General features: G+C 37.4%; 1 protein-coding gene across 1 annotated transcript in view; it reads right to left on the reverse strand.

The window, feature by feature from the left end:
- The window catches only part of LOC140148169 (poly [ADP-ribose] polymerase tankyrase-2-like), a 30,384-nt gene extending 7,275 nt beyond the window's left edge, over nucleotides 1-23,109 (reverse strand). Inside the window, 21 exon segments of the mRNA XM_072170031.1 lie at nucleotides 1,023-1,235; nucleotides 1,810-2,304; nucleotides 4,685-4,807; nucleotides 5,330-5,439; nucleotides 6,141-6,257; nucleotides 6,260-6,359; nucleotides 6,709-6,874; nucleotides 7,799-7,950; nucleotides 8,267-8,346; nucleotides 9,787-9,831; nucleotides 9,834-9,957; nucleotides 10,598-10,676; nucleotides 11,204-11,295; nucleotides 12,426-12,488; nucleotides 12,490-12,548; nucleotides 13,212-13,327; nucleotides 14,970-15,107; nucleotides 16,037-16,131; nucleotides 16,611-16,819; nucleotides 20,051-20,275; nucleotides 22,903-23,109. Of these exon segments, the coding sequence (XP_072026132.1) occupies nucleotides 1,023-1,235; nucleotides 1,810-2,304; nucleotides 4,685-4,807; nucleotides 5,330-5,439; nucleotides 6,141-6,257; nucleotides 6,260-6,359; nucleotides 6,709-6,874; nucleotides 7,799-7,950; nucleotides 8,267-8,346; nucleotides 9,787-9,831; nucleotides 9,834-9,957; nucleotides 10,598-10,676; nucleotides 11,204-11,295; nucleotides 12,426-12,488; nucleotides 12,490-12,548; nucleotides 13,212-13,327; nucleotides 14,970-15,107; nucleotides 16,037-16,131; nucleotides 16,611-16,819; nucleotides 20,051-20,275; nucleotides 22,903-23,089 (2,988 nt within the window). The 5' untranslated portion in view covers nucleotides 23,090-23,109.
- Nucleotides 23,110-25,581: the final 2,472 nt, after the last annotated feature.

Consider the following 25,581-nt stretch of genomic DNA (forward strand, 5'->3'; position numbering starts at 1 on the left):
ATAGGGGCAAGAAATCCAGTTAATACACTGGAATTTCAGTGACCCAAGACAAGCGGTTCGTTATTTATGATAAGAAATGAGGTACCGCTATGATGTACCTCATTTCCTATCATATATACTGAACCGCTTGTCTTGAGTCACTGAAATTTCAGTGTAGTAATTGGATTCCTTGCCCCAATAATATACATAAATTTTGTTACCAGTGTGTAATTATTTTTTGAGAAAAATGCAAAAATAGTCACAAATTTACCGCATGGGTGTAGTACCCCCTTAAGTGATATATAACTTGCCAGGATTGCTCCCTGTTGAACAGTCAATGGCATGTTCAATGAACCATATCACCATTTTTCCCTTGGCGACTTTCTGCTCATTTGGTGAGAACAGGTCTCACATCATGATTTATGTACTATTCTATGAATCTATGTAGCTGGACCTCATGGGAGAACTTTAAAATAAAATATTACTCTTTTACTTATCCACTCTCACGCAAGAACTGAAGCACTCGCACAACAATCCCAACACATTTTGATTTACTTATGATTGCACAATGAATAAATATAACAAAATATAAATAATCTATAAATCAAATTGGACTAAAAAGGTCAAAAACAGACCGAAATTAATAAAATGTGGAAATGTGGACAAAAACCCAACTACTGAATTCAGGTTTAAACCTGAAATTTCTCATACTTGCAATATACAAAATTAATATATTTATGCATTGTCATTTTCTACTGTACAGCTCTGCTTTGAGATGAAAAAAAAAGCATGAATATACTGTAAAAGTCAATATTTTCGCGAGAAGATATTTTCGCGATTTTGAAGATTTTGTCAATTGCGCAAGAATTAAATTTCACGGTTTTGATATTGATACAATAGAAACCTAATGCAAAAGGTTATTTTCGCGAGTTTTTATTTTCGCGATTTTATGTCCACTCGCGAAATTTGCGAAAATAAAAACCTCGCGAAAATTTCTACTTTTACAGTAAATTGCACCAACCCAAACATTTGCATTATCTCACCTCATCAGCTACAGATATATACTCCTTATCTTCTAAAGTCAGATCTATGAGTGTAGAGCCCTGAATACTGTGTGTCAGGTGTGGATTAGGAGTGATATTACCTCCCGTAACACGCTCCATGCCCTTGATGATCTTATGACGATGACCAAAAGCATTGATGCCAATCTCTTTGAGTTCATCATGACCCATATCAATCAACACATCCATGGTGATCTGGAAGAGTACACAAATTGATGCATATATGGACAGGTCATAAATACAATATTGATTTTTGAACGTAACTTAATTTTTGGTTTGTTGGTTAGGTTTTTGTTGTTGCAGTTCTAAACTGGCTGTTGTCACAACTACAGGACTCATGGTAATCTGGTCAGGTATACCAATTTACAGAATGGTAACAACTCGATTCTCATAACCCCACTGGAACTCTAGCCCAGATGACTTGCACTTGATTCTAATAGTAATGACTTGTTGTTTAAAACTTTAATGCCTTGGGACTTGATTCAAGACTCAATCAACTGACTTCAAACAATGCAATGGAACTAGCCGGCCCAGCCGTAACGCAGTCTATTCAATAAACTGTTAAGATCAACCAATGGGACATGTTTGAGTATTTCTGTGCAATACACTATTGTGCATATAAGAGCTATTTGTATACTTCTATTGAACAGAGTTGAACATTCTGCCATTATTCCAGCTATGTCACATTCAAGGCCTCTATACCCCATTGACATGTTGCCTAAAATGTGTAAGACACTGGGAACTAACTACCCTGACTCCCGTTTCTCACCTGCTCCTTCTCAAAGATGTCTCTAAGATGATCCAGTTGAACACTCTTCAAGAAAGCACCAATACTCATATCTAATGGATTACTACTGCTTATCTCAGCACCTGTCTTTTCCATGGCACCATCTCCTTTACTACTTTTAGGTGGATTAGGAGTGGCTGAGCCAACACCCATACCCATGCCACCCACAGCTCCTGCTGCTGCGGCACCCACAGGCACAGCTGCTGCGGCAGCACTTGCAACTGCACTGGTGGTAGTAGATACAACAGTAGTAGTATTGCGATCTGGTTTTGGAGAAGCCACTCCAGATGCTGGTGGTCTTGGTGGCTGTGGTGTGGTGTTGACCCCTGTGTTGGCTGTTGGTGGGGTAGGGGAGGCTGTTGAGGCACCAATTGGCATGGCATCTATGAGGAGGGAACGCACATCTTCAGCGGTGGAGAGGTCCAGTGGAGTTTGGCCCTCTTGGTTTTTCATTGATGGGTCTGCCCCATGGGCAAGCTAAATAAAAGAATAAATAGTAAATGAGAATGTACATGCTAATGCTTTTATGTAACTTTGTGTGTTCTTTGTGAAGTTAGCTACACACATGTTATCATTAATTCTGTAATAAGACCATATACTATTTTTCATTTACAAACAAAGTTCTGCATCACTCCGAAATACTAAACCATCTCCCAACTCTACTGATAGTAGCGTCGACCTTGATGCCTCCACCAAAGGGAGCGATGTGGCACTCAAAAGTTGATACAAAGTTTCAAGCCTCAAGGGCAGACTGAGTTTGACCTCAGATGACCCCTGGATGACTCGGCTGTCGCGATTACCTGGCTAATGGTGACTGTAACCACCAAGTTTTGTGCCCACATGACAGTTTTTACTAATTTGACCTCAGATGACCCCAAAATGACCTTCCAACAATTTGGCTCTATAATATGTTGACTGTACCCACCAAGTTTCCTGCCCATACAACAGTTTGTACTAATTTGACCTTAGATGACCCCTGGATGACCCCAAAATGACCTTCCAAAAACTTGGCTCTAAATGTTGACTGTACCCACCAAGTTCCATGCCCATATGAGTTTTTTTCTAATTTGACCGCAGATGACCCCTGAGTGACCCCGGATGACCCCAAAATGACCTTTCAAAAATTTGGCTCTAAATGTTGACTGTACCTACCAAGTTTCATGCCCATACCACAGTTTTTGCTAATTTGACCTCAGATGACCTCTGGATGACCTCAGGTGACCTTGACCCACTAACCAATATAAACGTCTTCTGCCTGTGGTCAAGATGCACCCACCCACCAAGTTTGAGGAATGTGCGACCCCTAGCCTCCGAGAAAAGAGGTAAATAAGGAAAATGGGTATTTTAATGGTATTTTTTAAGTTGACCTCAAATGACCTTTAACCTCAGTATATGACCTTCAATCACCACCAATATATGAGGGTTCACAAAGTGCAGCTATGACTCAAGCTTGGTTGCAATAGGATTTGAACTGTTCATATGAGACCAAATTGGCAAGTTTACCTTGTTTGACCTCAAATGACCTTTGACCTCAGTATATGACCTTGAACCCCACCCAAAAAAAAGTATCCAGAGTTTTTGACCATGACCCACCTATCCTGAAAATCTGAAGTCAATCCGCCCATCCATGCCTGAGATACAGCATCCGGACGGAAGCACGGAAGGAAGCACAGACATTGTAAAAACAGTATGCCTCGCGGTGGGGGCATAACAAATTACCGTATTCATTCTAATAAGCGCCCAGGGTGCTTAACAAAGTCATTTTGGGTGGGTGCTTATTTTTTACCTGGTTTACCTAATTTTTTTGTTAGGGGTGTTTATTAGAGACAAATTTATGTATGTTATAAATGGGTCCTGAGAATGTTCTAGTAGCTTTTCTGATGTAGAAATCTAGTCCTCCAGCTATTTCACTGTATCAACGTCTATATCCGTCACTTCAACATTGATGGTACCCGCCTTTAGCAAATTGAAAATACCCTGGGTGGGCGCTTATTGGGGCATGAGCGCTTATTGGAATATGGTACATGAAACCATAATATTTTGAAAAGACAACTTCTTTTAACAATAGTTCTAAAAGATTTCAAGTGGATTATGCTTCAAACCACAAGTTTCTGCTGCTGATCCCATGAAGCTGAATTGACACTGTTACTGAGCAATTGGCTATCCATACACCACCTATGGAAGACAAGCCCTTGATCTCCCAACACACAGGATGTAGGTTTCAAATAGTCATTTAGGTAATTCCATTTGAAATTCACAACACTCCATGTGTGGAGGATTAGGCCCCTAACAGTCAATTTTGAGTTTCCCGTCACATAATTTCTGAAAATAAGTGAGGTTACTTTTTCATTATTCATTATTTGTCTGCCTTTCATTATATGACCAACACGCATGTAAAATGTGTTGTTATTTGCCGCTCACTCACTTGAAGATGGATGTTTAGCCCAAATGAGATTCAAAAGTATATTACAAAGAGTCTGCAAGGTTGACAGCAAAATGTATGTTTTGATTTTGATTTTTCCACAAAAAATAAAGGGATATTCATAATTTTTTTTGCAAATATAACCAGTTTTCATTGGTATTTTTTGGAAAATCACAATAATGAATTCAAGTGAGGGTCAGAAAATGAAGTGAGGGCGGGTGACGGGAAACTCAAAATGGACTTTCCTTGGCCATAATGTCATGTCTTCCATAGGGGTATATAGAGTTCAACTGGAATAACCCAATTATAAATTGACTTTTTACCATGAGATGCTTTCTGATTCATTGGCAAAAACACTCTACTTCGTTGGTCAAAAGTCAATGGCTTGTTGACAAGTGTAAATTCATCTACTTAACAATAAATTCAGCTACTTACCAATAGTGCGCAGAGTTGTGTGCGACCTTTCTGTGCAGCTTCGTGTAATGGAGTGAAATTCCACCTATCCACGGCATTCACACATGTGTTGTGTTTGATCAGTAATGCTGCAATATCCAGATGCTGGGGGACAAACAGAATTCATGATGTTACATGTTGTACTTGATACCAATGTTTACTCTGTTGCATTATGTCACTATTTTGAAGCAGTGAAAATGAGATGTCCCAAGACAATTGCCATTCGCAATTATGTTGTACATTTTTGCCAAAATAGGGCCATTTTGGAGCAACAAATACTTCATTCAGCAAAATTCCAGTATGTGAATACTGCTACATATCATAAAATGACACCTAAGATTAAATGGTAATGCATAATTCACTCCTTTCCTATTTGAAGAGCTGAAAAATTTATATTCTCACTCTCTCCGTCATGGTCTGTCTGTATGTGTGTGTCGCTCTCTTACATTCTTCAATGGTAGGTTTTTATTGATATTTCATGAGCTGATTGAATCAACCAAATAGGGAAAATTTTCCATTTATGCACATTCACACCCTTAATCGTCACAATAATGTGCACATTTACAAATTCACTGGGAACCTAACTTTATATTCTCTCATCTTATACAAAAGTTTCTGTACACTTACCCCATATGAGGATGCATTATGTAATGGTATAAGGCCCCCTTTGTCCCTGGCATTCACATCAGCTCCATGTTGTAGCAGGAATTCGGCAACCTCAACATTGTTGTAACCGGCTGGGTGATTCACACAAAAAAAAATGCAACCATTAAGAATTATGACAGTTTTCAGTTACCATGTAAATATAATGGCATAAATTGTCAACATCTGCATGCTATAGTGCTTTCACTCTAACATCTGTATACCACATCCAGGAGCATGCCTATCAGTGTCACAAGACTTCAGTACTTGGTAGTGTTCTGTTGCCTAAACATTACGGAATGAAATGATAATCAGCTGATCTGCTTGTTTCTGTAGACAACGGGCAGTCTTCAGCAAACGGCTCTTTTCAGAGCCACCAAAAACCTTTATATTAGCAGATAGGCGAGATCTGCTAGTTCTCTGTAGACAAGGGGCAGTCTTCAGTGAACGGCTCTTTTCAGAGCCACCAAAACCTTTATATTAGCAGATAGGCGAGATCTGCTTGTTCTCTGTTGACAAGGGGCAGTCTTCAGTGAACGACTCTTTTCAGAGTCATCAGTAGACAAGGGGCGGTCTACATGTCTCATTCTTAGGTACTTTGTCCTGAAGAAGTCTAAACTTGTCCGACGGCGAACCCACTAAAAACCCACTAATTGATAATCAGCTGATTTACAAGGTTAATGATGTTTTTGAAAAATTCTAATAAATAAATCTGATCCTTCAATTTTGTTGAGTAAGTGCACTTTTGTTACAACACAACCTTTCAAGTTATAAAATTGATTAAGCTCACTCTAACCTGCGAGATGAAGTGGTGTTGAATTTCTACCCTGTGAATCCCTACAGTTGATGTTATCCGGCGTGACCAACTTCTGCACTCGTGACAGATTGCCCTTCTTAGCAGCATCTAAGAGGCGCTATCACCACGTAGTAGATCCTCCACATCTTGGTCCCCTTGCTTGACAAGATCCAGTGGTGTGTGGCCATCTCGATTCTTCTTGTTTGGATCAGCACCATGCTGTAAATGAAACAAGTACAGCTTGTCATGCCATTTCCAATCACCTCATATTAATGTGATCTTCTCCAACTGATGAACCCCATAGAAACCACACCTTTGTATTATCCCAACTGTAGAGGGCAATGATATCAAAGCCATTTTGGCCATGGTCACTACCCACACTGGGTGAATCACATACAGCAGTCCACATGCTATATAGGGCCAGTTCATGGCAATCTGGTATTTAGCAGTATAGGTATAGCAAAGTATGAATGGACTTCAGAGATAGAATACAAATAGCTTTCCAGTTACTAAAATTGGGGCTCTCTTTCATCCAATGACATTATATAAGATGATTACTCATTCTTACCTTAATAAGTAACTTGCAGATTTCATATTTGCCTTTTGCTGCTGCCTCGTGTAGTGGCGTAAATTTCCACAGATCTGCAGCGTTGACCACAGCACCATGTTTGAGTAGTAACTCGGTCACCTCATAGTGACCAAAGGAACATGCATTATGCAGTGGTACTAAACCCCTGGATGGAAAAAACAATTAAGGATCACAGTGATATTGATAAATTGTGACCCGGCAGCACAAATAAGCCGTAAATTCCCTAAATTGTATTCCGAGTTACGGTGTAAAATGTGTACGACGGTCATATTCATCGGTAACTTAAGCTGGCCCGACATCCGTCTCATTTCGATAGTCAAAAACTAATCAATAATCCTATTGTTGAAGCGGATAATAAGCTTCTACCTTAGATGGCTATAGAACTTTTAATAGCTCTGGTCTTTGTTTGCTTATATTGCTAAATCCTGTTCAAGTGGTGGGTTACCAGGCATTGTATTTTGTACAGGTATGCATAACCAACAATTAACAATGAGAGAACTTTCTTAAACCTCGTTGACTTGGGGATGATTTGAAATGACCGCCAATTATGACTGTTTGATATTTATTGCCAACAATGTGGAAAAAAGAGACACATGTAAAACGTAAAAGCTATAATTTTGTTGAAGGAGCAAAGTTTAACAAACCATAACCCCGCTTCTGGATATCGTTTGAAGTCAAATGATATACCATTTTTAAGTTTATGATGTTTATTTTTAAACACAAAATAAAACAAAATTGACCGGGGGAGGAATTTACGGCTCGTTCGCCGTGGACGGTCACAATTGGTAATTGCAACATTTGTCATATACATTTACAAACAACTGAAACTGATGGAATAATATTAAAATTCCAAACCATTTTATGAAGATCTTGAAACCCTTTATGGAAGTAACCCTGATGATGTATCATCAATGCGAACATCTTTACTGCGCAATTCAACCATTGTTAACACGCACTACATCAACGAAACATCATCAGAGATACCATCGCAAAGGCTTTCTAGATTTTTCGAAATGGTCTATGCTCCATGCCTTTCAGTATGGCTAAGTGAAGTCAACCCCACACTTACCCCTTGTCTTTTGAATGTACATATGCCCCATGTTGAAGTAGATATTCAACCACTTGAACTCTATTGTAGCCAGCGGCAAAGTGTAGTGGGGTAGAATGTCGACCCTCCTTGTCTCTACAATTCACTATGTGGGGATTCTTGGCGACCATGTTCTGTAACAAATAACCACAGATATCAAAGGAGTCATTATTATATAAGTCAGTGTTTATGTGTGTTTCTTTATTCTAAGTGATTGTGAAAAGTGTTACATAGTGGTAAAAATTCAAAACTAGTCAAAATATATTGTGACCTTGAAGGTCTCTAATTGCCCATGGTTGATATTTTCACACCCAACCAAATCTTATTTTGTACCTTACCACACAAAGAGCAATAATCCCCATACATTTTGATAGGAGGGGAGGTAACCCCCTGCCTTAATAACAAAATGAGTGTGACACTTCTCTCTCTATACACCTATCTCACACATACCTTGATTGCATCCAGATCACCGGCTTTTCCAGCTTCCAGGAACTGTGTACTCTCATCATTACTACTTGTTCTTTGTTCCTCTGTAAAACAACAAAGACAAAATGAAATCTTTGTGAGGTAATAAATGATGTATCATTTTGGTTAATGATTGTTTTGGTTTGGGTATTCTATCAATCTTCACAGCAATACATTGAGTCAAGGGGTGTGAAATTCTTTGCAACAGATTTACATGTTAAAACAGTAACTTCTGTTATATTTGAAATGTTTACGATACGTCAGTATTTTTACTTGCCACAATATCTTAACAGTGGAGGAATACACTCACTTACTTTACACTGTGGGTAGGAGTGTTAAGGGGGAACCAAGGTTGATTGTGGAAGAATCCACACCAGCTTTGAGCTTTGTGTGCCTTCGCGATAATGCAATAGACCGTAACAATACTCGATAAGTGCATAGCAGTTTTGCCTGTCTCATTTCATGGAACAATCGGCCCTCATTACAATCACACCAGCTTTGAGCTTTGTGTGCCTTCGCGATAACGCAATAGACCGTAACAATACTCGATAAGTGCATAGCAGTTTTGCCTGTCTCATTTCATGGAACAATCGGCCCTCATTATCAGGTAAGGCTGAGACTTTGACTGCTTGTACGCAGTCTGTTATCTTTTTCGTCCATGGGGGAATCATCCAATTCATATCCACTTGCCATAAGATCTTCGCAATCGTCAGAGCCTATGTGACGTGTCATGTCAAAAGGAGACACTTTTGGGCAGTATCGTAAATTGAGAAATGGCCAAAAATCTGACCGGGGTGATTTTTTCACAATTTCGGTTTGTTGCGAATTTGTGATGTTATTAATGTTTAAAATATTGTCTGATAGTTTCAGACCGGAATATAACTGGTATCTGATATTTTTTTAGACATTTTTCAAAGTAATTCCTATTCTCAACATTGCCAATAATATTTTTAAAGGCCGATATCTCGATTTCCAATTTCATAATACCATAACTTTCGAACTCAATATCTTCGCTTAGGAATGTGCGATTTCATTGGGGAAAACGGCGTTGTGGAGCAAAATATCTCTTTATTTAAGATATGTAAAAACCTCAAAATTGATAACCTGCCCAAAAGTGTCTCCTTTTGACATGACACGTCACATATGTTACCTGACCCAGTTACATTATTTATACTTCTACACCAATAGAGGGGTGACTAGATTAAGCTAGTCGTCATTTAGTATCAAGCACACACATATCGAGTTAGACCTCAAGTGCTAGAACCTTTGCACTAAACCGGAAAGAAATTGCATAGCATAACTGATAACTTAACATTTACTATAGGTTCACATTGAGCGGCGGCAGGACCAATTACACATAATTGTTCCGACATTATGCATCATCAAGCAAGTCCTTATAGAGATATCTAGCTCCTTTTGCACAGTCATTCCCTAAATCTATACAAAACTTGATTCTTGTTCAACAGTTTCAATTTGATACCAGCTATCCATCAGTAGGATCTTACCTTGTAGCATTTTCTGTACATTTTCCGATGCCAACTGTACTGGTGTATACCCTGTAATGATAACACTGTAGTGTCGGCACCATAGCTGAGTAATAGATGACATGCATCGCCTAGATCCTCCCGAGCTGCTCTGTGTAATGGGGTCTGACCCAAGTTGTCTGTGGAGTTCACCTGCATAAGAAAAACAAATTCAAAACACCAAGAACCTAATGCTATGATTAAATCTACAGATAGCTGACATAACAATTCTGTACTAATTTTGGCTTAATTGTAGAGTTCAGGGTGCACCCAATGTAAGGCCAAGTTAAAGTCAGGGTTAGGGTTGAGGACAAGGTTGGAGTTCTGGTTACAGTTATTGATTTATTGTCAGGTTTAAGGTGAAGAATAGGGTATATGATTGCAGTAAGAGCAAGATCTGAGGGAAAGGGTTATGGTTAGATTTAGAGTTAGGTTAAAGTAAGGGTCAGAGTCCAGATTACGGTTAGGGTCAGTGTAAGTATATTATGTTTATAGTTAAGGTTAGGGTTAAAGCAAGGTTTAGTGTTAGGGTCAAAGTTAGGGTAGGGTGCACACTGAATTCATTTATGCCTATTATTATATTTTAACAAACACTGTGATTGATGAATGCAGAGTACACCATTAACACTATCTGTTTGTAAAATATACTGTGGTTTAGGAGTCAATTATTAAAATCCATTTTATTCTGTGCAGTATTCATGGGATTTCAATAATCACTATCTATTACTAGAAAAAATATATAAGCTTTTACATTTTTTTTGAAAGATGCAATATATTTGATCACAATACATACCTTGGCACCATGTTTGAGAAGTGTTTCCATGCAGTCTAAATGTGACTTGTCTGTTGCCATATGAAGCGGTGTTACACCTCTGAAAGAGAGAACAGTATTAAAGATATTATAGCTTTGAATCTATTAGGCCAAAAAAAAAAAAGGTTTGTCTCAAAGCTTCAGCACATATTTGTAAAATCCTACGATTTGACAAAAAACAAATCTGGAAATTTTTTTTATTTCAAAAAAATAAAAAATTTAAGTTAAAATCGTGAAAATCAGATCAGAATACTAAAAAAAAAAAAAAAAAAATCGCATTTCGCATTTGTTTTTAAATTTCTCGTGAGCTTTGAGACAAACCTTTTTTTTTTGGCCTTAGTCTGTTGTACATAAGATCTTAGCTAAAATCATATTTATATATTCAGTTCATGTCATCAAAGTTCCTGAATGCCGTATTGTAGGTTGATTCCTGATTACTAAAAGGTTTCCATTTTTCTGCTCAAATTATAACAGAAACATTCTAGTAGTTACTTGACAAAAAGTGCTCTAAAACATGTTCAATAATGCAGTACATAGGTACCACAATTCTTTTATTTCTATGAAAATATTAGTAAATAAACGACTTACTCATTGTTTTTGTCTACCAAGTTTGCTCCTTTTCTTATCAACAGCTCCACTACTTGTTTTCTCTTTGGATACATGGATATACATGCACAATGCTAAAATAAGGAAGATGAATGGACAAACAAAGATGTTAGCAGCATTCGAATTAAGAATTTTTTTGAGGTTGTCTGCGGACAACCTCAAAAAGATATTTAACTGTCCGAAAATATTTTTGGTTGTCCGAAATTTATATGAACTTTTTGTGCCGTACAAAATTAAGTTGCAAGTTTAAAAAAACATACACTGCCGTCAGTATTCACATGTCACACACCTTTCCCAAACTCACCTTGTTGCTATTATAAAATATCAAATATATCCAAGAAAATACAGGTTATATGTTCATCATTTATTTATCATCAATAAATTCATATTTGTGCTGGATTTTATGCTTTTAGCATCAGAATTCCCCCGGGCAGAATTCATTCTTTTCAAGAAGTCAAAAGACGTAAATATCTCCATTGATAAAGTATCTCATTAATTATTCATGAGCTCATTGGGTTTCTATGGGTTTCTAATTTTCTATGCATGTCAGGATGCATAGCTTTTGGGGGGTCTTGAAAGCCGTGATGTCAGAGACTGGTGTCAGAGGTCAGGTCACTCTGGTCAGGTCATGAGGTTTTACCAGGGGCCCGGCAATGTGCTAGCTAGCTTGTGTACCGTGCACCGATTGGTATTGCACACCTGGTTAAGGCCAAGGTTATCATGATGTTTATAAAATACTTGCTACACATTTACGGGAAAGCAACATTTTTAGTCATGATTTCTTCTGAACATTTCAAGATTTATGCAATACATTTTATGGTAAGCTTACTCTGTAACATTGGTACACATTTTTATGGTTGTCCCTCGGACAACTGCCGTCAGCATTTTGGGCTGTCCGACGTTCATTGTGGTTGTCCCGGACAACCACTTATTTCGAACGCTGGATGTTAGCATGTTCAAAAAATTTCCAGGTTGTTAAATAACACTTACATTACAAGCTTTGAATAATAAGTTATAATTGCAACATGGTTATAGCTACAATCCTAGATTCCAGTAGTTCAATCACCTCTTTTGGTACTTTGCCGGCCCTGATACAAATAGCGTCCCAATTTTTTCTGTGCCTCATCAAATGCTTCTAGCTAATAAAAAATGTCCAATTATGCATTACTGGATGGATATATGAATCAGTCTTGTCATCACTTACCAATGGACTATCTAATGTCTGTGGGTGTTTGAAGTTGATGATATCTATTGCAAGTTGTTTTTTTCACTTTGGTTATGTCAGCCTGCCTGCAGGCTTCTAACAGCGAATGTCCACGGAATTCATCTGCAACAATTCACAAACACAAACTTATTTACACTATAAAAAAAGAGGAGGACATGAGGAGATAGAAAGATGATATGAAATAACACTGTGGAAGCACTCTGGCACCAAGCAGGGAATATAAACAGACACAATAATTAAGAAACAGAATAGAAATTTGTCAGCAACCAGTTACACAGGATGAACAGAGTCTGCAATCCTGGTCAAACTTGTTGGAACACTTTTGACTTCGTACTTCAAATATTCATTTTCCATAGCAAGATGGTAATAGATGATATATATTGTATAATTATGTAACAACTTTTTATTCATAGTTAGACTATCTTTCGAATAAAGCGCTCAATCCCAAGAAGGGAGAGCATATAAAATATATATATTACACAGGAGGGAGTGCCAGGGGGTGGGGGAATGCCTACATTTTTGCATGGGGTCTGCCCCCTCCCCCCCCCAAATCATACCAGAAAAAAAAAAGCACAAATTGGCATGTGCATCTTCGTTTTGGGCACGAAAAAAAAGTTTTTGGCTCAAATAGGGTAAAATTGCCAAATTTTGCACACACTAGCCCATAAGATAGCAAAACACACCTTCATTTGGGGCTAAAATAGTCTGAAATTGAATTAAAACTGGAAAAAAAATATGCTTGTCCCCTGAGAACTCCCTACTTACACTGTAATGTTTCTTTAAGTTCTTTGGTGGGTGCTACATCTACAGCACTCTTGGAATGACAATTGACAAGATTTGGATCGGCTCCATGGCTTAGTAGTAATGAACACACCTCCACTCTACAAGACAAACAATTGAATTGTAAAAAGCAAATCAGTATCAATCTCAGTCACATATTTTACACTAGAGCCCTGCAGTGCAACCGGACTGTCTCTTTTTGTCAATACCCCGGTATAGGGAGTCTGTGAACTTCCGACATGAACTGTCAGATTTAGTTCCCGCTTGCTATAAATTTTAACAAATGAAATTGAGTCACTCTCAATTCGCCCATTGCACGGTTCCACCATCCTCAAACAGGCAATAGACATGAAAAGAAAATGTACGTAACTTTACACACTGACTGGTTCAATTGCCATTCATGTATGTTGACAGATCAAGGCTCTTCTCCCTCATATATGGCTGAATAGTGCAATGGCAAACACAGCTGAATTATACTTCATTGCTTATGCTAAAAAGCAAATCACACAAATGCACTTTTATTTATTCTATGTTCCATTTGCAATTAAAAGCGTCCAGTCGATTAATCAATATCAGTTGATTTTGTCAAAAAGTGATGTAAACCAAAATAAAGTGTGTGGGCTGTGAAAACATTGCATTCAAAACATGATAAAATTGGGTGATTTGCGCAGAATATTTATTGGTCTTGCTATGAGTTTTAAAATATTGGACTCAATGTTTTAAAACTCATAGCTCGACCAATAAATATGGGAATCTATCCAATTTCATATGAGAATGAACATGCTATGATTATGAAAGTATCTGCTGTATTCATGTGTTATGAATTATTTGCTTTGCCATTTTCATTAGAACACATTAAAGTTTATGAATAATACAGATGCAAAATGCAATATACACACTGGCTGCCTTCTGTATGTCGCTATTATGGTATTCAACACATTTATTTCCTTTTCTTTTTTTTGACTGGATAGGGCTCCCTGTATTCACCCTAATAATTGGCCTTCCTAGTACTAGTAATTAACTCCAAATGTATCAACAACACCATGGGCACAACTACAGTGCCCCTGATTGTTTGATTATATAATATACATGATATAGCCTTCTTTTAACCCATCAAATAAGTTCTTCGGGCATGACACTTCGGCTGGTATATGTGACCCGGCAGCACAAATGAGCCGTAAATTCCCTAAATTGTATTCTGAGTTACGGTGTAAAATGTGTACAAAGGTCATATTCATCGGTAACTTAAGCTGGCCCGACATCCGTCTCATTTCGATAGTCAAAAACTAATCAATAATCCTATTGTTGAAGTGGATAATAAGCTTCTACCTTAGATGGCTATAGAACTTTTAATAGCTCTGATCTTTGTTTGCTTATATTGCTAAATCCTGTTCAAGTGGTGGGTTACCAGGCATTGTATTTTGTACAGGTATGCATAACCAACAATTAACAATGAGAGAACTTTCTTAAACCTCGTTGACTTGGGGATGATTTGAAATGACCGCCAATTATGACTGTTTGATATTTATTGCCAACAATGTGGAAAAAGAGACACATGTAAAAAACGTAAAAGCTATAATTTTGTTGAAGGAGCAAACCATAACCCCGCTTCTGGATATCGTTTGAAGTCAAATGATATACCATTTTTAAGTTTATGATGTTTATTTTTAAACACGAAATAAAACAAAATTGACCGGGGAGGAATTTACGGCTCATTCGCCGTGGGCGGTCACATATATGTACCTTGTCTTGGAAGCAGCCTCATGTAGTGGAGTAAATTGCCACAGATCCATTGCATTGACACTGGCCCCATGCTTGATCAGAAGCTCTGTCACTTCAAAATGACCATATGAACATGCATTGTGTAGAGGTACCAGCCCACTGATGGTATAATAAAAGAATTACAAGAATTAATTGGATGAATCAACAGTTGGTTGTTAATGACTAGGGCTCAACCGATTATCAGATCGTATATCGCATTGGCCCGATATTTTTGATATCGGTATCGGATCGGATATCAGTAGAAATAGAAATTCAAATAAAAATTTGTTAAAATTTTTTTTTTCAAAGTTTTGGTGACTTTGAAGAACCACTGGACGTTAAATTAAGTCGCCAAAAACTTAGTAAAATTTTTTTTTTATATTCTTTTACCGAAATCGGATCGGACCGGGTATCGGTTGTTATTATAACATCAATATCAGATCGGTAGACAAATGCCATATCGGTTGAGCCCTATCAGTTGTATTCAGGGTATTGTGAAATATCTTGATATTTTCTCTTAGAACTGAGGAATTTACAAAATAAACTGGTCTCAAAAAGAAACTTATAATTTTTCACAAGGTCATATCTTAAAATCCTCTCCATAAAAATGAACAAAAATTGCACACAGGATTACTTCAATACTCTACTCTAAACACATGTCAGTAACCAAGCAGTTGTCCAACTGACACAACAGCAAAATGCACTGACATGGAACACCTTTCTGGACCAAAATTCACATCCCAAAAGATTTCTTTTGTTGGGTTCCAATTATTCGCCTGTTGAATTCTGCAATTTGGCGAAGTTGGAACTGAATTTTATGGAATTTGGCGAACTTTTATGGCATAAAGCCATATTTTTATAGTAAGTGCACTGCTTGGAAACTTTCTTAAAAAGCGAGATAGTTGGCTAATAGCGAGAATCGCGGCGTGAAAAGCGAGATCGCGTTTTTTGCCGGGCCTTATGTATCATCCTTCAGTAGAAGATTTCTGTGATAAGCTAATTCTGTGCAGTTTTACACAAAGGATAAAACAAGTTGTTGTATCGCTTACCCTTTGTCTTTAGCATGTACATCTGCACCATGTTGAAGTAATAGTTGTACAATTGCTATACGGTTATACCCAGCAGCTAGATGAAGTGGTGTAGACTGCAAAAAAAAAATAAAAAATTAACAAACAAACAAACACATTGTCTTACGAAGAATAAAACTTACAACACCAGAAAGGTCATAATAATAATCAAATTCAGATATTTTTAAAACAATCATACATACACGGTGTTTAATCACACCATGGAAATGACAAAGAGAAAAGCAACTTGACCATGATTAAGAGTCCGACATATTAAAGCTGGACTAAAACTTAAATTAAGCAATTCTTGGACCAGCTCGAACGTACCTGTTGCATCCATGTAGCGTACCAAGCGTGTACGCAATGTAAGGCAAATGTATGCTTTCTTCTGTACAGCGCAATGTGCGTGTGTATTTATCATGTAGCTAGCGTTCCAAGTGTTCGAACTTGGCCAAAAATTACTTAATTTACCTGTAGTTATTGAGAGCATCATCACTATATCATAAAAAAGTGATCTAGATTATTTTCAATCAATAACGTAATTTTTTGTACATACCCTTCTTCCATCACTAGCATGGCAGTTGACATTGAGAGGTGTTAGTAAAGACATTAATCTCTCTTCATTGCCTCCTCTTGAAGCCTCTAGCAGTTCATCTTTCTTATATTCACCAGTCAATACCACTTTGGCAGGAGGATCCGCCAGGTCAAGGGGAGTCTTCCCATCTGTGTTGCGAATATTTGGGTCAGCACCATGTTGAAGAAGAACTGCATGTATGATAACAAACAATAAGATAATAAAATTTTAGAATACATGTAGGGAATGCCACCTCCACAGGCCTCGAAATAACCAGGCACCCAGGAGCCATTTACCCAATGGTCATGATATTTTGGCTCCTGGTCCACACCATAATCATGTGAACCAGGCTCTACATTTCTTTCCAAACAGAGCCTGGTAGTTAAATCGGTTTTTGTATCTAATGTGTACAATTAAAATTCAAATGACTCCTAGGTCTTTAAAAATGACCCCTGGTTCACTAGATTATCACAGGACCAGGAGCCACTTTTTCCAAATGTGTGGCTCCTGGTCCAAATCTGCTTATTTCGAGGCTTGCACCTCCAAACATAAATGTGACACCCCTCACCTTTATCTTGTAAACCTAACCTGCTACCCTAACCCTACAATATACAGTGTAAAACCTTTATTGGAGAAGTGGCAGTTAATCTTATAAGTTGACAAAGTATGTACTCATCAGAATACTGGTAATGCTACAAAGTTTTCAACATATCACATACTCATTTCCATACAAACAAGAGCGGTTACTGCACCGCAAACTGGTGGGCCGCGTTAAGCCTATCCTGTTGACCCCATATGACCTTTATCTGATGACCTTTGACCTCGGATGGCATTAATTAATTAATTATTAATTAATTCAATTATTTATGTTTTACTTATTTAACCGACTATACTCTGTCTTTCTTTCTTCATTTAAAGGGTTAATATAATGAATGCATATGCATCCACATTGCAGAACATTGTAAAATCCTATAAGGGGTTATAGGACCTTTATTTCACCTACATGAATTTGGCAAATTGCCACATAAGCCCTACGTGTCCTAACCTGTTACCCATACAGCAGCACTGAATTAAGCTCACTTGCATCTTTCAGGGGGGAGTAAAATGGATGTAACTTTAAAAGTATTTGGAGTGGAAGCCCCAGTGTTTTTTTATTGTATTTCTTATTTTTTTCTCTTTTATTTGACACCACTCAGAGGGTTATAGCTTTGTGGCATTCCGAGATATGCCCATTTAAGACCAAATGGTTAGTCAGTTAGCTAGTAAGTAAGCTAGTAACATACACTAATGTAGGGTGTTCCCGCTACGCGGTCCACCAAAAATAATGAACCAGAGTGGTAAATTTATGGGTTTAAAACAGTCAACACTCATTGTAAAGTAGTGATGGGCACATTAAATGCATGATGAGTTCAACACACGCATGATCAAAATATTCATTCTCCAATAATAATAACAACAATACATCATAATAATGCATAGTTTCTGACATGTTAGGGCAGCTGCCTTTGCAAATTTTACCTCTTTTAGAAGTGACGTAAGGCTACCATAGCAATAGATGAATACAAATTGATGAGTGCAACCTGCTTGTAGTGCAGGGCGATATAGTCAAAAATTGTATAATTAATCTATTGCTATGGTAGTTAATCCAATCACCTCTACAGTGAATGTGAGGTGCACCGCACCTATCGCGTGTTCATGAAATCTTGCCGCCAGACGGGGCTGGATCATGCATGTTAAAGACTTAATGTACGATTCCTTCAAATTTTAAATTTGTCATTATATACTCAAAATGATGAAATAATATTACTAGTAATAATGATCGGGAATGGTTTCTGTCCATTTTGAGCTGAAATAACGAGGTAACGTGAAAGAAACACTGCTTGTTATTTTGGCCGTTTAACACGCAGTTCTATGGGCGGACATAAAGTCATAATTTCTTGAATTATGACTTTATGTCGAACTTTGCTCTGTTTACCTACAAACACAACAAATTTGGCTGATTCCATTTAGGTGCAAGTTGTGACATGTGTAAACATTACAAATATGCCAAAAAATCAGGTTTGAAAAAAATTAACCAAATTCATATTATAAGATAGTACATTATGACTTTAAAGCAGCTGTGTACTCTAGACATTGTTTCTTTCGCAAAATTGAGTTTTTTTGATATGTTTGTACTTTGTTATGTTTTTTATAAATACAAGAAATGAAAATCCAGATTTGTAAACTCCAACTGCAATATTTTAAGGATTTTATTTCACTATTCCACTCGTGTTTGAAATTGAAAAGGAAAGAAAATCTTTGTTGAACCAGCAGGGTATACGCGCGCAACAACGCATCACGTTGCGTATCGCGCAATTTGTTTAAATACACTACGCATACGCGACGCTATCTGCATGCGCGGCGTATCTTATGGAAACACCACGGAAGCACTGATTTCACAAAAACCTAGTGGTCAAATGGCTCTGTTTTAACTGATAAAATGTGGGTTTTTTCAAGTTCTTTCCCCCGATTTAAATATCAAGTTATGAATGGATTTCGCTCAAACTTCTCAAGGGGCTGTGGATTTACCCGATGTTCACGTAATATAAGGTACAAAAGCGAAAACTGCCGCATTCTCCTGTGAGATTCGATGAAAGTGCAAAATGTGACCACTTTAAACTTCAACGGCCATTATTTCAATGTTCATTTTCTCGGTAAAATGATTTATTTAGGTACACGATAACTCAATAAATACAGCATCTATAGGTAAACATTATATATACATGTATGATCATCGTAAAAAGCGTGATTGACTCAAGAAACGGTTTTCTCATTTTTTTATATTTTGGTCTATTTCCGATTTTAGGCATCATTTTGTGCAAATAGGCGTTTGTGAATTTTAAAAGTTCAATTTGATGCCTTATATGGTCAATATCTCAAAAAATAAGGCCAATATCAACGTTTTTGGAATGGAGCCTCAAGATTGAGCTAAAAACAAAATAAAATATTTTAGAAAGAGTGTTTTTTGTTATGATGTATAGGCCTACCTAACAAATATTGCCAAAAACTCACTTTTTTGTGATTTTCTTCATAATTGTTGTTTTTACCCCAAATCTGTATTTTTTATATCAAGATTTATTGATGTCTTGCCTTCATAAAAATGTATAGGCCTACTTTTATCTTGCGCGAATAATTACAAAGTTATTGCACTTTTACTACATGCATGTCTGAGAGTACACAGCCTCCTTAATATGTTAAACATATGCATCACTGATGCATTAAACGTTCGAGAAAATAAAAGGAATAATCCATCCCTATCGTAAAGGTTACTTACTAGTGCATCCTAAATATGAACTTGCACTTACCCTAACCCTAATCCCTACTAATGTTAACCCTAATAACAGGATGCAACTGCCTGTATTCTATAGTATCAAGGAACTTACCGATACACACATCAATTTTTCCTTTGATGGCAGCTTCATGAAGAGGGGTATAATTCCAGTTATCTCTAGCATTGGCATCAGCACCATGCCTGAGTAAAGTGGTCACTACTTCAGCATGACCAAAGGAGCAGGCATTATGGAGTGGTATCAGGCCACCGTCATCTCTTGAATGCACATTGGCACCTGTCTGCAGCAGAAGTTCTACCACATCTTTGCGACCAAATCCTGAAATTGAACAAATAGACAAATTGTGGCGGGGTTCATGAGAAAAGTTTTTCTGCACCAACATTTGGAATGAAAAAAATCAGTTCAGAAGAGCTTGTTTCCAAACCATGTTAAGTCCACAAACATGCACAATCAAACTTGCACCATTGGCACTGTACAAATAATTAAGAGAACACACCAGGTACCACCACCATGATGATCAATTGCACAGTTGGGAAACCACCAACCAACAGTACACACAGAGCTGCTCACATTACAACCCCATGCACTGAACTGACCAATCAGGTGCATGGATTTTCAAGAAAATTTGTTCTGGACTATGAAAATGCTCATGCATATTACATTTGTCCATCAACATTTGGCTGTCTCCACTTGTACTTCCTACACAAGTAGCTTGAATAAACCTTAAACTTCCGTAGAAAAACTTTGAAAATCTCCGAAAAACTTATAATTTTTTACAAAAAGGCCTTGAAATTTGAGTAATGTTGGTTCCACTTACATCAGTTACCGTATTCGTTCCAATAAGCGCCCGTGCCTAAATAAGCGCCCACCCAGGAAATTTCCAATTTGCTAAAGGGTACCATCAATGTTGAAGCAGGCATTGAGTTTTAAGGCGTGCGAGTGCGAGTCGCACGCGCCGCCGCGCCTGAAAATGCGCCGAGGGTGCGATTTTTCAATGCGCCTAAAAAAAAAAAAAAATTTTTTTTTTTTTTTTTTTTTTTTTTTTTTGGATTTAGAATGTCCCTGGAACTTAAGAATGTAACTGAAAAAATTTTTAGAAATAAAAAAAAAATTACAAAAGATTTAAAAAATTATTAATTCATGTTCAAAATAGGCAAATTTATAATTGATGTTCACATTGCAACCTATTTATGATGTAAAGAAGCATACAAAACAAATGCATTTGAAAATCATTCATAGATTATTATGTGAACATAAGTTACTGAATTTGCCTATTTTAAACAAGAATTTATAATTTTTTAAAATCTTTATGTAATTATTTTGTATTTTTTATTAAATTAATTACAAATGACACTAGCAATTAGTCCAAGGTCCAGGGACATTCTAAATCCAGGGGAATATAAAAATGTAAAAAACAAAATTAAAAAATTACGGTAGATTGTGATATGAACACAATACAACTTTGCCCTTTGTGCATACCAACTTGTAAAATAATTTTTTCTTGTTATTGTATTTTTTCAATTAACCACGAATGATACAAGCAAAGTTATCACCAAAGCAAATTTACAGCTAAAAGACATCTTTGCAGAATGCACCGTTCATTACCCCAGAGCTTAACCGTGGCCAATTAAAAAAAGTACATGTAGTCACAATATTGCTAAGTTTTAACTGAAAATGAAATCATAGTCATACACCAGTTTTGAAAAAAGCACACCTTGATTTATTTAGGTGTGCGATTTGCAGCACACCTAAGAGCACACCTCGGGTTATCCAGGCGTGCGATTTACAGCACACCTGTCACTTTGCAAAACTCAATGCCTGTTGAAGTGACAAATAGACGTCGATACGGTGAAATGGCTGGAGGACTGCAAGTCCTGTGTAAACTTGCAATACCGTACATTTTCTGCATCAGAAAAGCTACTAGAACGTCTCAGGACTCTTTTAAAACATACGTAAATTTGTCTCTATTCAACACCCCTTACGAAAAAATTAGGTAAACTAGGTAAAAAATAAGCGCCCACCCAAAATGACTTTGTTAAGCGCCCTCGGCTCTTATTGGAATGAATACGGTACATGTATTTCAATGGGATGTAATTTGAGCTGGTGATGTCATTGGGTTATAATGAGCTGTGGTTGATTCATTTGCATAAGTTGAATTTGTACAGAAGTTTGCTTGTGACATGTGTTTCTGATTTACCTGTGCAATATTGAAATGGGTTGTGAAGCTACAGGTACATACACTAATTTCAGTTGGATGCACCATTTATACAGAGCAAATAGTGGATGGATGCAAAGTTAACAATACTGTGTGAGGCCTTTGACTCCCAATAGTATCATTGGCATGCCATTGGCACATTGCTGTGGTAAATGGCTTGATGATGGACGGTACAACTCATTGTTGCTAATGTCAAACTTGTCATTGAAGTAACTGTGATTGTATCACACAATTAAATGAGAAACATGTGGTTGTGGACTTTAAGGGAGCACTACACCCCTGCCCAATTTTGTGCCTATTTTTGCATTTTTCTCAAAAATTATATAGCGCATTGGTGACAAGTATTAGATAATTTTTGTATGTGCCGAGTGTCCTTGGCAGACTTGACTATGCTTCAGTGGTCATGAAAGGATTCAATAGATTAAACCTCTGCCGTCATTGGCCGTATAGCTGCCCCAATAATCCCAAGCTATTGTCTGAAACTGCACCTCGAAGTCACGAAGATGTATCGTAAGAACTCAGACAGTCCTCAAATGATAGTCATATAATGACCAAAATATAAATGACTGACTATCATTGAGGACTGAGTTCCGCAGTCTACTGGCATACCTAGACAATGCATGAATGATTATGATTGCACTATGATTGAATGTGAATGAGGAACATGATGATTCATTGGCATTGGCATTGGCATTGCATTATGATCAATGATGATTGAATGTTGGCCTACCTGCCGCAAAATGAAGCGGTGAACTCTTCCTTCCTGCAGTATCTTTAGCATTAACATTTGCTGGATTAACAAGTTTTTTAACTCTGGTAATGTCTCCATTTCTACATGCTTGAAAAAGTTCACTGTGAGGGTCATTGTTACTGGTAGAATTGGGCAAAAAGGGAAGCCCTACTCGACGACTCGCCATATTGACATTTTTTTCAGTGACCTTTTGGTTGAGAAATCTCGCGAGAACTTTCGTGAAAAACAGGGAACTTTGGTCACGTGAGCAAGGCGCGGTGTTTGACGAGAGAAAAAAGTAATGAAATAAAATAATTTAAGGGATGGGGTAGGCCCTATGAACGTTTGGACAGTAGGCCTAATGTAGGCCTATTTATTGTGGGAGTTTTTAGAGCACAATCGGCACATCCAGGCCCGTACGCAGGATTTCATTTGGGGGGGTGCTGATTTTGAAAAAGTGGACTTTTTTTTTCCAAGGGGAGGGCGATTTTGTGAAAAGTGGACTTTCTTCCCAAAATTTGAACCTTTTTTAGTGTCCAAAAAGCACCCCGCACGGCACCCCCCCCCCTGCGTACGGGCCTGAGCACATCATGTCGAATTGCATTCTGAATACGAAGAATGTCCTTCTGATATCAAATAATTTTGAATTTTGAAATTCGCAATGTAATAGGCCTACCCATTTTATGGCAAATTTTTAAAAATTGATACCGTATTCAGTGATTTGCTCATCCTGTCATCCAGAAGATCGTAAAAATCATTCAAATTCAAATTTTGGTACCTTTGTCAGTAGGCCCCTACTGCGCAAATAAAGTATCCTTAGCCTACACTTGGAAAAATATTCACAATTTCCAAACTGAACAATATTGGGGTAAATTTGTTTTTTTAATAGATGCACTATCTGATCCATGACACCACAATGAATGATTATGAATCCAATGTGACTTCAAAAAGTAAAGTTACAAGCATTTGATCAGACGAAGGTCCCGTTTTAAAAGTGACAAAACTCCACAGACATTTGGTTTGAGAGTGGTGAATGGCTAATTTATGCGTTTGACTTTAATTTAAAACAAAAGGAACAGAAGAAAACTGAAACAAAAGAACTGAAAAATAAAAAGAAAGTTATAAAAAGTAAAAAGAAGTAAAAACTGAAATAAAACTGCTTTAAATAGGCCTAACGCTTCATTGAAGCAAAGTATTCTAAGAATACTTTGATTGAAGAAACTGTGTTGTCTCTTTGTTTCGCTTGTTGGAATCTTTTTGCGCCTTGTATATAGGCCAGTTAGTTACTTTTAAAACGGATCTTCGTCTATTCAATTGCTTGTATAACTTTACTTCTTGAGGTCACATTGGATTCAATGTGGTGTACGTGTCATAATGTGCAGGATTATAGATAGTGCATCTATTAAAAAAATAAAAAAACAAATTTACCTCAATATTGTTCAGTTTTGAAATTGTGATTATTTTTCCAAGTGTAAGGATACTTTATTGGCGCAGTATAGATGTGCTAACATAGCCTGCGAGTGGTTCAGCCGAAAGCCGTGTAGGCCTATTTGAGACAAAATAAGACATTTTACACGAATCTGTAGGCCTAATTTTACTGACAGTAGGCCTATCTACAGTATAAATTTATGGGGCTTCAACTTCGTCAGTAGGCCTACTGCTGTTTTCTTCGGTCATTTCAAAAATACCAAATGTTATAACAGATCACTTTTTTTTTTGCAACATTTTCCGTTTAGTTCATAAGGCCGAAAAAATAAGTTGTTTGCTTGTCAATATCACTTTCAAAAGTTGGGTCGGTCGGTCGGGAAGTTTTTTTTTCTTCTTTTTTTTTTCTTATAGGGCCTATATTTTTTTTTTCAAGTAGGCCTACCAATATTAGGCCTAAGTAAGCCTATAATGTAATTGTGATTTGTGAAGTAGGCCTACCCGGTACTTGTTTGCCCGCCGGGCTTGTTTGTATGTAAAACCCACTGACCAAAGCGTATACAAAGACAAAATCAAGGTAGGCCTCAACCCTACCTTTAATTAATATTTGGCATGTAAGCCTGGCAGACTTAAAATGCTGCATTTTTAAGGTGAACAATATTTTATTTAGGCCTCAGTAGGCTATGCAGATGCTGATAGGCCTATTAATAATACGAAATATCGAAACCCTCAGCCCGGACAACAGGACAGGGAAACATGACATGGTACGGGTATTTTACAACATTTCTGTTATATCTTCAGTTTTTCAGACGATGAAAAGTTCATGACTTTTTTGGGAAAATGTTATAAAAAACCCTTTTTTCAAAAACAAAAAAAAGTTCTCATGGTCGGGACTACCGAGACTAATGTTGGTTTACTCAGTCCGGTCGGACCAGGACCGCGACACTCCGGAGGACAGCAGAGGACAGAAAAATGTGACTCTCCTGCTAGTCTCCTACACAACCAGTTAATTATGTTTTTGTTCATACCGCATACAGTCTGGCCCGCGCCCGAGACTAGCAGGAGAGTCACATTTTCTGTCCTCACATCGGTATAGGCCGTCTGCACGTTAATTGTACGGAGTGTCGCTTCTCTACCTTTATTTTCTCTGGTCGGACCGGACGGACGAGGCCTCGAGGTCGAGGACAAGCAATTGAAGCAAACAACTTTTTTTTCTTGACCTAAAAACAATGCTAAATAAAATAGAAAGTAGAA

The sequence above is a fragment of the Amphiura filiformis genome, chromosome 3 (assembly GCF_039555335.1).
Source record: "Amphiura filiformis chromosome 3, Afil_fr2py, whole genome shotgun sequence".
NCBI lineage: Eukaryota > Metazoa > Echinodermata > Ophiuroidea > Amphilepidida > Amphiuridae > Amphiura > Amphiura filiformis.